The following is a 16,102-nucleotide window of genomic DNA, read 5'->3' as shown; positions in this document are numbered from 1 at the left end:
TTGTCCCTCTATCATGCCTTGCTGCATATCTTTGCCCTGCTTGCCTCCTATTGCAGAGCATGTGTCTATAAACACTGCTGCCAAAGCCATGCAGGATGGTTCTGCACAAAGAATGGTAATGGAAGGCCTTTCAGTAAAGTAGTAAACCATGGAATACAATTTGCAGATCAAAGTACCATTAAAGGACGGGGAGGGATGTATCAACCTGGTTTGGCAGTTTTCTGCATCCTAAAAATTTGCCAATGTAAAAAAAAAAATAAAAAAATGTGAGAGCCACGGCAGAAATGAACATGCCATGTTAGATAACTGAAACTACAGTTAGTTCTGGTCTGTAAAATCCTAAATGCTCAGCCATTTAACCCTTTGTTGCAGGAGAAGATGAGAGCAGCCCTAGGTCTGCCTGGAAAACATGGATACAGCTACAGGAAAAATGTGAAATTAGGACCATGGGTGTATAAAAGATCTAGCAAAACCCCGGAGTTGTCTTTAGAAGAGATTGTAGCTATTTCTGTAATAACATTTATTGAAACATTATAACAGTGCTGCTGTTCTTCTCCCCCCATCCCTTGGTTTTGTCAGAAGCACGCATCAAACGCCAGCTGTTCTTAATTGGGCCATTTCTGCTCTCCCAGCTTTCACATGTCCCTTATAAGTGACACGCTGTGCTTCGAGTTACTGCACTCTGCTGCCTTGTTACCCAGGAATGGAGAATTCAGTCTGTACTGATACAGATAGGACAAGGTTGCTAAAGCCAGTATCAAGAACCAGTGGACCAATGCTGCAGCTAATTATAATTAATGGACTTCTGAATCCATGCAAACTATTAAATGTAGCCAGTTTGTCGAAGAAAATAGAAGCATAGAAATAGTACATTGTACAGAGTGTGCCGTAGATAAAATATGAATGGCCCATGTATCTGGTAGGTATGTCCTCAATGAAAGGACTATGAAATGGTATATAATGCTCTGTACACATGGTAGCACATGAATAGGAGATTCTGTATTCACATATCTGTTATACAATGATTGTATTAGGCTAGGTTCACACTGCGTTTTCAGCATCCGTTTAACTGATCCGTTTATTGCAAAAAACTGATGCATTTGTGTGCATCAGTCTTTCCATTGACTTGCATTATGTAAAAAAAAAAAAAAAGATCAAAACGGATGAGTTTTTTTGATGCACAATAAAGTACTGTTGACACTACTTTTTTGACCGTTAAAAAAAAAAAAAAAAAAAAAGGATCTGTTAAACTGATTGCCAAAACACAGTGTGAACCCACCCTAACAGACAAAATAAATGTTGAATCCAATTTTGTATTGTCAGATCCTGACAGAATTAAAACTTTGTATAAAATTGAAGCATAAGGGGGTACAGTATAGGCCTATAGACTTCAATGGTTCCATATAATCGCCAGTGCCACACATATCGTAATATAGCATCGAACATGAAGTCTTAGTTATTGGAGGATATATATGTATTTCAAACTGGTATAGGATTTTTTTTTTTCTTTAATCTACAAAATGCTTACCTGTAATTAAAACTTATATTCCATATATCCCAAGTTTTATGGAATGTCCATTAAACTGCCAGAGGAAGGGAGATCTCCCAATACTGTACCTTCTATGTGTTCTGCTTGTATGCTGGAAATGGTGAGATTCTACTATGACTTGGTTCTTTAGTTTCACAGCATGTACCCTCTCGATGATACAGCCCCAAAATGTATGTATGTGTATGTAATATATATATATATATATATATATATATATATATATATATATATATATATATATATATATATATATATATATATATAATCTGCAATAACTAATAAATATGCTATAATCATGTTATGTGGGGAGCCTTTTATCACCAGAAAATCTAGTTGTAAACACTGGCCTCTAGTCTTATTGCACAGCTAATGAATATGTGGTTTCCTCCTTCCATATACCCCAGACTATAAAATGCTGATATAGGAAAAACTCGTCTATCAATGTATTAACTTAGGCAAAGGATATAAAGTATTTTGACACAATAGAACAGATTGTGCTGAACTGGTGCTCAGGACACTGGTGTTTTTCTAGTAGTTTTATAGCATTTGCATATCTAAAGTGTGATGCTGCAATGCTCAAGAGATATGATTACCAGAATCGTTATTGCCAATTACTCTTGTCAAGAATGAGGTCACTGGACACACATATATTGCATCTTAACCACAAAACCACTGCTAACCGTATCTCTGTCATACCCAGTCAGCAAGAACCTGTGCCATCTGACGCCAGGGGGAAAAAAAAAACCTCTTACATTTTTAATGGTCCAGCTGAGAAACATGTGCAGAATAGCAGTCCAGTAGCAAAGTAAATGCTTAGGTTTGGGGACTTGACTCCTTTTTATAATGAAACGTCTGCTTAATTTGTGTGCGCCACCTGCAGGACAAAAAGTAGTTATGAGAAATTGGTGAAGCTGTTTGTTTGTTTTTTTCTAATTTGGTTTCAAATAATGTGATATTTAACTTTTGGTTGTTTTTTGCTTAAGAACTCAAAAGCAGAAGTTTTTTGCTTTCTTTTTCAAGAGTTTTTTTTTTTTTTTTGTGTTCCTACTCATGGTTAGTGGTTGGGTGAAGCCATTTTTATTGTCAAACTACTGTGTTTTCTCTTTTTAAATCATGACAACCAATAACATCAAAAAACCCTTATCCAAAGTTCACATACCCTGGTGATTTAGGCCTGATAACATGTACAAAAGTTAACACAAATGGGTTTGAATGGCTACTATAGGTAACATCCTTATCTGTGACTTATTAGCTTGTAATCTGTGTGCGTGTGTGTGCATAGAAGCTGAGTGAATCCTTATTCACACATCCCGTAATCTACAGATCCCTATTTCCGTACTAGAGTTAGTGCACATTGATGTCTATTGGGCTATTCACACGATCAGTAGTTTACAAGGACGCAAACCAGTCCTCAAAAATGTATAAAAGACATCAATGTCTACTTGTAGCTTAGGTTTATAGACTTCCCGTCCTTGCTGCGTTTTCCTTTTTGTTTGGCCTTGACATGATCCCATTTGAACTAGATTTTGAGGCTCTTTGCACCAAGCAGTGAGATGTCTAATGGTAACTATGTGGAGAACTTGGCAGGACATTACTGGACCATTTGGTTGATTTTCATTGCCCTCCTTCCACATTTGTCAGAGCCTACAGTATGCTGCATGAACGGACCCTGTGTAATGGCACATGGAGCGCCTATGGTTCCCTATTATGGATTCTCACCTAGTGTCAAATGCACGTTTTTTTTTTTTTTTTTTTCCTCTTGTAAATATGTTGTGTTCTTTAACTTTTTATACAGACTATTCTTACAATTTGTTTCTTCCTATTTTTCTTGAAGGTGCCCTTACGGAATGCTATGACGAACTGGGAAACCGCTACCAGCTACCTGTTTACTGCCTTGCCCCTCCAATCAATATGATAGAGGAGAAGAGTGACACAGAAACTTTGGATATCCCTGAGCCGCCTCCAAATTCTGGTCATGAATGCCAGCTGCGCCTGCGCCTCTCAACAGGCAAAGACCTTAGACTCTTGGTGCGCAGCACGGACACTGTTTATCATATGAAAAGACGCCTTCACACCGCCGAGGGGGTTGAACCCGCCAGCCAGCGCTGGTTTTTTTCTGGACGGCCACTCACAGACAAAATGAAGCTGGAGGAGCTGAAGATTCCCAAGGACTATGTAGTACAAGTAATAGTGAGCCAGCCTGTTCCAAATCCCACACCAGTAGAGAATTGACCATCTCAAAGACTTTGCCCACCGTCGTCCTCTTTACTCGAATCACTCCTTGCTATGTTTGTACGCAGCCTGTAACTTTCTTTTTTTTTTCTCTGAGACCTGAGTTGTCAGAGCAATGTAACCCATTGCAGGCCTCTTTGGCATCACAGGACTTTTGTAGCTGGTTCAGTGGACATGTGCAGATGAGCACAGAAGGAAGAGCCGGGCCTTCCTCTAAGTTTTATGGGAGGGTGGGGGAGGGGAATCGGTCGTATTTCTTAATGCAACAAAAGACTTTTTATAACATCAGGAAAACTATCTTTTTTTATCTGTTCTATAAAGGTTTGGACTGTACGTGAAGTATTTAGCATTGCACTTTTCAAAAGCAAAACAATGAAAATTTGAAACAACCAAATGTGTTATGTTTTGTGAAAGCCATATACCTGGCCGATTTTATGTGGTGCGGGAAGGTTATTACAGGAAACATTCTCACAATCTAAGGTTGAATATCTTAAAGGGGGTACTCCTGTCATTAAATTATTATTTTTTTTAATATAGTGCTGGGGTTGCATAGAAAGTAATAAGCGTCCTATTCTTGCCTAACCTTACTCCATCGAGGTGGTCCTGTGATGTTTTTAGGACCCCCGCTGAACTCTCTAGATGATACTTCGGAGACACTCAGTAACCCTGCACTTCTAGGGCTCATGCACATAAAAGCGTGTTCTTATATCGTTGATTGAAGTACAATAGTAGTGACCATACGATCACCTTAATGTAGCAGTAGGTCATGGTGTGCTTACTATCTAAGGCCCTTGTGATACTGTTTGTAAAGGTGCTGTGCTGACACAGAATGCAAGTCGACTTGAGATTGTGTCACCTTGACATTTTAAAAGACAAAGTAAGTGACTGTTTCTCTGTTAAAACTAGACACTAGTGGGAGCTCACACTAGCTCAATGGCCTAGCGGTAGATTTACCTGCTCCCTTATGTGCCAGTCAAAGTCTGGGTGGTGGTATCTGAGTGAGACCTTTCAGTTTCTCAGGGCCCCACCTGTGGTGGAAATTTTGTTATTTAGACAATATTGATGAATTTTATTGTACACATCCCATCAATGTAATGTAGGAATAAGTTATAATAGAAAGTGGGAACTAAGAAAAGAAAAACACCCAAAAAATTTTTTAGGGTGCGTTCACATGTACAGGATCTGCAGCAGATTTGATGGCGCAGACTTGAAGTTGCAGATTCAATGCAAAGCAACTCTGGGCCATCAAATCTGCTGCGGATCTGCTGCAGATTCAAATCTGAGCCATAAAATCTGCTGCAGATCCTGTACGTGTGAACGCACCCTTAAAATTTAACATAAAAACATTACTTAAACTGTAGGTCATTTTCTGGTGACACATTCCCTTTTAAAGTGTCACTGTCGTCGAAATCGAAATAAACAGTGGATGTGATATAAAGCATGTTTGCAGCTTGCCAGTACAGAGTGTCATGGCTCAATGCTTCTGTCAATCAAATGGCTGCCGCCTTTGTGAGCGCTCGGATGACCTGGGAAACACAGGACTTTCTGTGTTTAGACTTCAAAATATTAGATACTCAGTAAGGACTATTCTTAATACATGAACCGAAATGTTCCTATATTAGTGATGGGCCAAAGGCTCATTGGGCTCATTATAAGCCAGTTACCATAGGTTAAGACTTTAACCCCTTTAGTACTAAGGACATAACGTACGTCCTTTTTTGCGGTGAGTTACGTCCTGGGATAAAAGGGGCGCAGGAGCTGCGCCCGTGCCATCCCGTGGCCGGTCCCAGCTGTCAGTGATAGCTGGGCATCTGCCGTGACCCATGTTGAGCGCAGATCGTGGCAGTTAACCCTATAGGTGCTGCAATCAGGCCGATCTTGGCACCTATAGTGTAGAATAGAGGGAGAATCTTCCCTCTTTTCCCATCGGGGCTGTGCCTGGTCAGTTTTGCCTATTACAGGCACATTGAGAATGCAATGCAGATCTGCAATGTGATGTGCCTGTAATTAGGCAATGAAATAGTAATGTCCCCCATGGTTGGACAGTAAAAGTATACCAGTAAATATAAAACACACACAAATAAAAAATAAAGTACACAACACATAAAATCCCCATAGCCCCCAATGCAATAATAAATGTAGAAAAAATAAAGTACACTGGCAATAAAATTCACATAACTAAACCCGCACAACAATTGCAGAAAATAAAAATAAAAAATCAGAAAACCGCTAATCTTGTCATCTTTTCATGAAATGTAGGCATTTTTCACACAAATTGTATGGATATTGGCCAAATTTTACCACTAACCTAAAGTACAATATGTCACAAGAAAACATTATCAAAATTGCTAGGATTAAGGTACTACTACACCAAGCGACTTTTCTCTTCTCTTCCTATGACTGCACCCCTGGAGAGGACCACCTCCTCCCATTGGACAGGAAACAGGACCACTGGACCTGTTTCCATCTGCTAGCTGGGTTCTTTTTTTCTAAGAAGAGGGAGACTGGCACCTGGCGTTACCTTATCCTGCTGACATCCCGGCTGTAGAAGACTCCACTGCTGGAGCCACATCAAAGTCTGAGTCCCAACCCCCGCACCTCCGAAAGAGTGTTCCCGTGCTCCCCCGGCGGCTCCAGGACCGGGGCTGTGCATTCGCCTGCTGCTTGTTTCCCTGTGTGTGTGGCGTGCGCACGTCACACGCTGGGGACCGGGTCGAGGCTGGATGGCGTCGGCCTGGGATCCCTGTGAGTTGGGGGGGGGGGGGGGGGGGGGAAGATTAGCTCCAGGTGCACGGGAGGGTGTGCTGCATCCAGGGCCGCCGATAGGGCAGTACAACCAGTACTGCCGTATGGGGCCCGGACCCTAAGAGACATGGGGGGGGGGCCCGCCGGCCGCTACGCTAGGGGGGCCCGCACTGCCCCCCTTGCCGCCTGTTTTTGAGCATCCCGAGAAGCTGCGGCCACGCACGCACATTGAGCGGGCGGAACATTAAAGCGATCAGAATACAGGAGAAGGACCTGTCAGCGTCCTCCTCCTGTATTCTCTCCCATAGGCTGCCGGCACTTCATACCAGCAGCCTATGGGAGGCCGGGACGTGACCTCCGGCAGGCGTGATGATGTGACGTCATCACGCCTGCGGGAAGTCCCGTCCCTGCGGCTCGCAAGATGGAGCCCGAAGAGGAGGAAGAGCTGCTGCCTGCAGCCACACAGCGCGGATTAGGTGAGTATGAGGTTTGTTTTTTTTAGGGGCACCTCTGGGGGCATTATTAGTATATGGGGGGCACCTCTGGGGGCATTATTAGTGTATGGAGGCACCTCTGGGGGCATTATTAGTGTATGTGGGGAACCTCTGGGGGCATTATTAGCTCATGGGGGCACCTCTGGGGGCATTATTAGTATATGGGGGTACCTCTGGGGCATTATTAGCTCATGGGGGCACCTCTGGGGGCATTATTGGCTCATGGGGGCACCTCTGGGGGCATTATTAGTATATGGGGCACCTCTGGGGGCATTATTAGCTCATGGGGGCACCTCTGGGGGCATTTTTAACTCATGGGGGCATCTCTGGGGGCATTATTAGTGTATGGGGGTACCTCTGGGGGCATTATTAGTTCATTGGGGGTACCTCTGGGGGCATTATTAGTTCATGGGGGCCACCTCTGGGGGCATTATTAGCTCATGGGGGCACCTCTGGGGGCATTATTAGCTCATGGGGGTACCTCTGGGGGCATTATTAGTTCATGGGTGCCACCTCTAGGGGCATTATTAGCTCATGGGGGTACCTCTGGGGGCATTATTAGTTCATGGGGGCCACCTCTAGGGGCATTATTAGCTCATGGGGGCACAGCAGGGAATCCTACATACAGGGGGCACAGCAGGGAATCCTACATACAGGGGGCATCCCACATTCCTACTCGCTTTACTGCACATAACACCAAACAGCGCAGTTACTATGGGAGCCTACAGGAGGGAGAAAGGGAAGGAAGTTGCTAGAAATGTGCGGAGCCTAAATTGTTTGTCTCGCAGGTTCTGAAAAGATGAAACATCTGGAAGGAATCATCCTGGAGGTCTGGGCCGGATGGAGAGGAAAAGGGAAAGTGACGCCTCAGATCAAAGAAGACGTCACCTGTGAGTCACTGTATGACACTTTTCTTATTTTGTAGAACATCATTTAGTAGGGGTGCCCCGAGGTGACAGCTACTACATTATCTGTACTCAGAGGGATATCACTGTGTTATCTGTGCTGTTAATAGGACTGCAGGTGACATCTACATTATCTGTACTCAGAGGGATATCACTGTGTTACCTGTGCTGTTACATAGGACTGCAGGTGACTACTACATTATCTGTACTCAGAGGGATATCACTATGTTATCTGTGCTGTTACATAGGACTGCAGGTGACATCTACTACATGATCTATACTCTGAGATATCACTGTGTTATCTGTGCTGTTACATAGGACTGCAGGTGAAATCTACTACATTATCTGTACTCAGAGATACCACTGTGTTATGTGGTGTTACATAGGACTGCAGGTGATATCAGGTGATTTCTCCAGGTTGCAGAAGTTCAAACTTTATTGTGCCCTGGTGTGCTGGTGTCTGTATGTGTGTATACATGTGTGCTGGTGTCTGTATACATGTGTGCTGGTGTCTGTGTGTGAGATCAATTCTAGAGAACTGGCTCATATATCACATTTTCCCCAGTGGCTTAAAATGTAACCTCTGTTATACAGTTATAAAATTGTAGAACCTAAATGTGAACAAGGTGCAATTCAAATAGACACTTACTTGTATAGCTGCCTCTTGTGCCCTGTATGCAGTGCATTATATTCACCCCTGCAACGTACAATTTATAGCGTGTCTACAAGCCCAGCGGAGCTCATTATGATGGAGACTAAAACTTACACAAGAGTGGGGTAGGGGTTCCCCTGTATTCAGAATGCTGTTGAGTGCTAGGCAATGCCCCGTCTGGGATTATTGTATTTCGAGGGTCTATGCAGAGCAGGATAAAGACACCTTTGCTGCACAAACAGGATCTCCTAGAAAGCGTTCTCACCGCCATGTATTCGCTATCACTGTCTTGGGTGAGCTAAACTAGTCTGCCTGGGGGGGGTGTGAGTTGTATATGCTCACTAACATGGAACAGCCTCATTATATTAGCCTTATCAACATATTCTATGTTAGTGAGCATACCGGGGGGGGGGGGGGGGGGGGATATTGGTGAACATATACAAATCAAACAGCCCCCCAGACCCTCGAAATTCAATAACCCCAAACGGGGCATTGCCTAGTACTCAAGCATTCTGAATACAGGGGAACCCCTACCCCACTCTTGTATAAGTTTTAGTCTCCATCATAATGAGCCCCGCTGGGCTTGTAGACACGCTATAAATTGTACGTTGCAGGGGTGGATATAATGCACTGTATACAGAGCACAAGAGGCAGCTATACAAGTAAGTGTCTGTATGGTGACATTTAAATTGCACCTTGTTCACATTTAGTTTCTACAATTTTATAACTGTATAACAGGTTACATTTTAAGCCACTGGGGAAAATGGGGTATATGAGCCAGTTCTCTAGAATTGATCGGAACCAAATTATACCTCCCAGCAAGGCGTGGGGCGAACACACTATTTTTTTTTTTATTAATGTGGGGGGCCCAGACACTTTGGTTGTATGGGGCCCCGAAATTCCTGATGGCGGCCCTGGCTGCATCAGTGCCGCTGCGGCGGGGGGCAGAGCCAGCCACTCATCCCGTTTTGGCACCAGATTTAAAAATGGACACTGGCCATAGTCCAGTGTATGTCCAGTTTGAGCTTCTGGTGTACTGGAGTGCTGCCTCTGTTGGTGGTACTCGTGCTACGCATAAGTGAGCATATTATGGAGTCCCAAGGCGCTGAGCCAGCTAATAACCCTCAACCTGAGACTGCTGCGGTATGGGTAAGAAGGGTTCCCCCCATTTAAGTAATTTTTTTTATTAAGTTTATTTTAATTCGTATCATTTTGTTTGTAACAGGAGGAATCTAGGAAAACGAGACCTAATCCTAGATATTGTCCAATTCGTAAAAAGCGACTCAGTAGTTCTTATACTAAAACTCTATGTCGTGGCTGTATGAACAGGCTACTGGATGATCAAGGGACAGCGTTTTTGAGAAGTACGAAGGGGTTGATTAAGAGACAGATTCGGGCCTCTCTCCCTTCTACATCTACCCCCGTACCTCCTACCGTTGTTATACCTGAGAATGAAGCCCCAGTGGAGATCCCAGGACCAAGCAGGGAGGCCCCACCTTCTCAATATGGTGAGGAGGAGGACGAACAACTGTCAGGTCTCGAGGAACCAGGGGAGCTCCCTTTTAGTCTGGAATCTCTAGGGGAAGATCCTCTTAAAAAACTTATGCCATCTGAATACGTTGACAGTATTGTTAAGGCTGTTAGACAGACTATGGCTATAGAAGACACTCCCCAGCCTAAATAATTTCAGGACATTAGGTTCGAAGGATTGGCTCCTAAACAACGTCCTGTTTTTTCCCATCCATCAGAGCATAAAGACTTTGATATCTGATGAGTGGTCTCGCCCGGATAGAAAGTTCTTTGTGCCTCGGGCTTATAAGAGAAAGTACCCATTCAGCTCTGAAGAATCAGAGTGTTGGGACATAACACCTAAGATCGACCCTCCAGTAGCTAAGCGTACTCGCAAAGACGCTCTACCTTTTGAAGATTCCGTGTCCATGTGGGATCCTATGGATGAGGGCAGAAGTATATCTGAGGAAGAATTGGGAGGCATCTACGTTTAAGCCCCTCATTGCTACAACTTCAGTGGCAAGGTCCCTAGAAATCTGGATAACACAGCTTAAGAACCAGATCAAGGATGGAGCTAGTAAGGAAGAGTTATTGGCTAGATTCCCGACCATGGAGAACTCGGTATCCTTTATGGCTGAGGCATTAGCAGATGCTCTCAAGCTTTCCGCAAGGTCAGCAGCCCTTTCAAATTCTGCAAGGAGAACCCTTTGGCATAGAGACTGGAAGGGAGATGTCACATCCAAAGCTAAGCTTTGCGCAGTACCCTGTGAGGGGAAACTCCTATTTGGGTCGGCCTTAGATAAGAAGAAAGGCTTTCCGCTTATTTCTACCCAATCTACCAGGCCTTCCAGAGGCAGAGAGAAGAGACGCAGAGGAGGTGCCCAGGTGGGCGGAAAGGACTGGAGACCCCCAAGAAAGGTGGAGGGCTCATGTTCTCGGGCGGTGAAACATCTAAGATACCCTCACAATGACGCCAGGTTCCTGTGGGAGGGTGATTTAGCTTTTTTCTGTTCTGAATGATGTAAAATTTCGAACAGTTCTTTTGTTTGCAACACCAATAAAGCATGGCCTAAAAATTTCTTTTTTGTCCTCCCCAGGAGATAGATTTGTAATTATTAATCTTACCTCTGATCTTGAAAAACATTCCTCTATAGTGGCTGAGGTTAGATCCCTGTTAGATAAAAGGATCTTAGTCCCGGTACCTGCAGAACAGATAGGTAGAGGGTTTTATTCTACACTCTTCATGGTGAAAAAGCCAAATGGGTCCTTCCGAACCATCATAACCTCAAGCCTCTTAATCGTGTCCTCACTTACGAAAAATTTAGAATGGAGTCAATCTCCTCTGCATTTCTCAACTTGTCCCACAACTGTTTCATGGCTAACATAGATATTAAGAGATGCGTACTACCATATCCCAGCTCACCCAGATCACCAAAAATTCCTTAGGGTAGCAGTTAATTTGGGAGAAGCGGTAATGCATTTTCAGTACACAGCCATACCCTTTGGTATTTCCCATACTCCCAGAATTTTTACTAAGGTCATGGCGGAAGTGATGGCACACATCAGGGAAAGGGACATAATTATTGTCCCTTACCTTGATGATTTACTCATTGTGGGCAATTCTATAACCTCTGTAAGATCTAGTATTTCATTTGTAGAAGAGGTTTTCACAAAACTTGGTTGGGAAGTTAATGATGAAAAATCAAATAAGACTCCCTCACAACAGTGCAAATTTTTAGGAATTTGTCTGAAATCAGTTTCTCAAAGGTCCTTTTTGCCGGAGAATAAGATTGCCCTGGTAATTCTCAAAGTACGGGAATTGGTTGATTACCCAAAAGTTTCTATTAGGGGAGCCATTTCTGTGTTGGGTCTTCTCACTTCCTGCATCCCAGCAGTTCAGTGGGCACAATACAATTCAATAACCCTACAGTCCCAGGTCCTGGAAGTGTGGAATGGGTGCAATGACAATCTAGACGACTTGTTTGTTTTGTCGTCTCAGACTCTCAGATCCCTCTCCTGGTGGAGAAGAAGGGACAACCTAGACAAAGGACTTCCGTGAAACATCCAGGGACTCACAGAACATAAGAGAATTAAGAGCAGTGTTCCTTGCACTAGCACAATCTCTTCCGGTCATTTAGGGAAGAAATGTGAGGGTTCTCACGGACAATGCGACTGCAGTGGCATATCTAAATCGTCAAGGGGGCACAAGATCAAGAGAGCTAATGAGAATTTCTCCTTTCATTTTCAAGTTGGCAGAACTCAATCTCCTCTCCCTGACAGCTCTTCACCTCAAAAGAGTGGACAATTACCAAGCGGACTTCCTAAGCAGATACCGACTCCATCAAGGAGAGTGGGAATTAAATCAGGATGTGTTCCACCAGATATGTCATCTCTAAGACTTTCCACAGGTAGACCCGCCAAAACAGAAAAGTCAAGATCTTCTACTCTCTGTGCCCGTCAGACAAACCACTAGCCCTAGACGCTCTAGCACAGTCATGGCAGACAGGCCTTTTTTTATGCCTTTCCCCCAATCCGACTTCTTCCTCGTGTCATCAAGAAGATCAGACAAGACAGAGCACACATAATACTGATTGATCCATTCTGGCCAAGGAGGGTGTGGTTTGCCTGGCTCCGGAAGATGTCTATAGAGGATCCTTGGATACTGCCAGAACGAGTAGATCTCCTGAACCAGGGAACAGTGTACCATGCAGGAGTGAAAAATTTACATCTGACAGCCTGGCTTTTGAGAGGCAGTTACTAAAGGACAGAGGACTATCCGATGATGTCATATCTTCTCTTCTAGAACTTGAAACACCTTTCTCCGCTTTATCAAACAACCTGTCAATGTCTTAGAGCCTCCCAATATTTCTCTCATATTGGACTTCTTGCAAGAAGGACTCAATAGACATTTAAGGCCCAGTACAATAAAAGTACAAATTTCTACCCTAAGTGCTCTCTTTGTTTTTAGGCTAGCAGAACACCCTTGGGTTAAACGTTTCGTCAAAGCTGCTCTGAGGCTCCATCCTACTTTAAAAACGAAACTGCCACCCTGCCACTTAAACATGGTTCCCTCAGGTCTAACATCAGCCCCATTTGAGCCCATTTCAGAAATACACAAAAAATTTCTCTCCTGGAAGGTGGCATTTCTTCTAGCAATCACTTCTGGAGATTAGAGCCTTCTCCATTGCTCAACCATATATGACTATCCAAGACAACAGAATTACTCTCTCTCCTGATCCGGCCTTCTTGCCCAAGGTGGTATCCGATTTCAATAGATCCTAGAAGGTCATCTTGCTATCTTTTTGTGTACATCTATCTAATGACAGGGAAGGTTCCTTTCATTGTCTAGATGTGAGACGAGCTATAGTACGGTACTTACAGCTTACCAAGGATTGGAGATTAGATAACATCCTAATAGCTTTCCAAGGGAAGAATAGGGGCAAAGCAGCTACCTCTCAAACTATATCGAGATGGATTACGCAAGCCATTAAAAAATACTACAGAGTAAAGACCTACCCCACTCCATCACTGCACATTCAACTAGGTCAGTGGCTACCTCATGGGCAGAGAGGGCTTCATTTTCGATAGAGATATGTAGAGCAGCTACCTGGAGTACCCCACATACATTCTTTAAACATTATAGATTACAACTTTCTGCTTCAGAGGACCTCAGATTTGGCCATAGAGTTCTACAGGCAGTGCCCCCCCCCAGGCGGTTATCCCTAGTCTTGTCTCCAGGGGTGCCGTCATAGGGTGAGAAGAGAAACCAAAATTACTAACCGGTAATTTCTTTTCTTTGAGCCTATGACGGCACCCCTCCTATAACCCACCCAAAGAGTAGATGTGTGTGTGTGTGTGTGTGTATGTATATATATATATTGATAAATTTATGTACATATGTATATAGATATATATAGAGCAAAGAGAGGATTTTTTTTTTGTACTGCATGTATAGTCAAAGTGATAGTAGATACTTATGATACTATTGCCATGTGTTTATTTGCTACATGTATGTTTTGTTAAGCCTTCGCTCCTAGGTTCTTGCTGATAGTCTGGCATGAGTGGGGCAGTGTGCTTCTTTTAAAGGTGCAGTGGTCCTGTTTCCTGTCCAATGGGAGGAGGTGGTCCTCTCCAGTGGTGCCGTCATAGGCTCAAAGAAAATAAATTACCGGTTAGTAATTTTTTTTTTTTCTTATGACTAACGATAAACAATCTGAAACGACTGCTACGGAAAACAACCTGAAATTGTTTGCCCAATTACACGTAACGATGATAGTTATTTATGATTGTTCTTGCGGTCGTTTAGTCGTCGCTGTTGCGTACGTTTCAGCTATGACTTATTCCACCGAACGATCAAACAAAGTAGGTCCACATCCTATTAAACAATCAACTATTTCTCCTTGGTCGTTTAATCGTTGCCTGCTATTACACAAAACGATTTTTGTTCAAATCTGAACAATCTAACGACTTTTTGAACAATAATTGACCCGTGAAATAGGGCCCCAAGTTATAGCATCACAGACGTATAACCACATAAAGTGAGACTGGTCAGATTTCAAAAATGGGCTCTGGTCCTCAAGGCACTATCTGCACCGGTCCTGAAAGGGTCAATAAATCTTAGCTGAGCCAGAAGGTGTAAAGGCCCTATAACACCAAAAGATGTCTGACAGATTATTTTACTGATTTTTTTCAGCCAAAGCCAGGAATGGATTTAAAAAGAGGAGAAATCTCAGTCTTATCTTTTCTACCTGATCCCTGTTTATAGTCCGTTCCAGACGTTTGCTGAAAAAATCTGTAAAATAATCTGTCAGTCATCTTTTGGTGTAATAGGGCCCTAAGTTCTCATGTTTACAACCATACTATAGCCCTGTAGAGCCTCCAGATTGTATGACGCCATAACATAATGTCACAGCCGCGGCGGCGTCCCGCGTTCCGGGCCGCCGCCGCGACCGCTTCCTGCCCCATGCAGCAGCCGGTGTCCATAGTCGGGGACCCGGCGCTGCTATCACCTCGGCCCCGGGGGGCGCCTCACCTCTCCACGCTCCTGTCTCCTGCTGTGCCGGCCGGCGCGCGCGTCCCCGCCTCCTAGGGCGCGCGCGCGCCGGCTGTCTCAGATTTAAAGGGGCAGTGCGCTCCTAATTGGTAGTTGCACCTAATCACTCCCCTATAAATCCCAGCATGCCCTGTCCCCTGTGTTGGAGCCTCTACATGCTTCCCATAGCGTTTGGCCCAGCTCCCTGTTGTTCCTGTGTCCTGTCCGTTACCTGGTCCCAAGTCCCTGTTCCTGAGTCCTGTCCGTTACCTGGTCCCAAGTCCCTGTTCCTGGTTCCTGTTCCCCTGTCACTCCACCTGTTCCCGTGTCCAGCCTGTCACGTGCTCTCTCATCTGCAGACTATTGCCTGTGCCATCTCCTGCCACGCCTCGCCTGCCGACACCAGCAACCAAGCCAGGGGTAGCGACCTGGGGGTCGCCTGCCGCAGCAAGTCCATCCCGCCTTGCGGCGGGCTCTGGTGAAAACCAGCGGCCCCTTAGACTCCGCTCCCTGGTGAGGTTTGTGCCATCGCTGGTGCCGGTCCAGTGGATCCACTACTCCAGGCGTTACAGTAGGCTCCAACCATGGATCCCGGCGAGGTGCCTGATCTCCGTGACGTCGCCAGAGTGGTCACTCAGCAGGCGCAACAAATCCAGAAACAGTCACAGCAGATCCAGCAACTCACTGCCGCCTTACAGCAGCAGACTACTGCCCAGCGCACACCACCTCCTGACGCTTCTTCTTCACTCCGACTGGCCCTCCCAAGCAAGTACTCTGGGGACTCTAAGTTGTGCAGAGGATTCTTGACTCAGTGCACCATGCACATTGAACTTTTGAGTAGTCAGTTTTCCACCGAGCGCTCTAAAGTGGCTTTCATCATCAGCCTATTAGAGGGTAGAGCCCTGGCCTGGGCCACGCCACTGTGGGACCGTGATGATCCTGTTGCTGCCAATCTCCGGGCCTTCCTATTCGAGTTTCGCTCCG

The 16,102-nt window shown here is 44.6% G+C and overlaps 1 protein-coding gene across 1 annotated transcript in view; it reads left to right on the top strand.

Moving 5' to 3' along the window:
* UBTD2 (ubiquitin domain containing 2) overlaps positions 1 to 3,870 on the top strand; it is a 76,220-nt gene extending 72,350 nt beyond the window's left edge. Inside the window, exon 3 of the mRNA XM_069955070.1 lies at positions 3,384 to 3,870. Coding sequence (XP_069811171.1) covers positions 3,384 to 3,781 — 398 coding nt within the window. The 3' untranslated portion in view covers positions 3,782 to 3,870. The remainder of the gene's footprint in view (positions 1 to 3,383) is intronic.
* The last annotated feature ends 12,232 nt before the right edge of the window (positions 3,871 to 16,102 follow it).

This window comes from Dendropsophus ebraccatus, chromosome 1, assembly GCF_027789765.1.
Source record: "Dendropsophus ebraccatus isolate aDenEbr1 chromosome 1, aDenEbr1.pat, whole genome shotgun sequence".
Lineage (NCBI taxonomy): Eukaryota > Metazoa > Chordata > Amphibia > Anura > Hylidae > Dendropsophus > Dendropsophus ebraccatus.
This window is presented reverse-complemented; position numbering and strand designations above follow the sequence as displayed.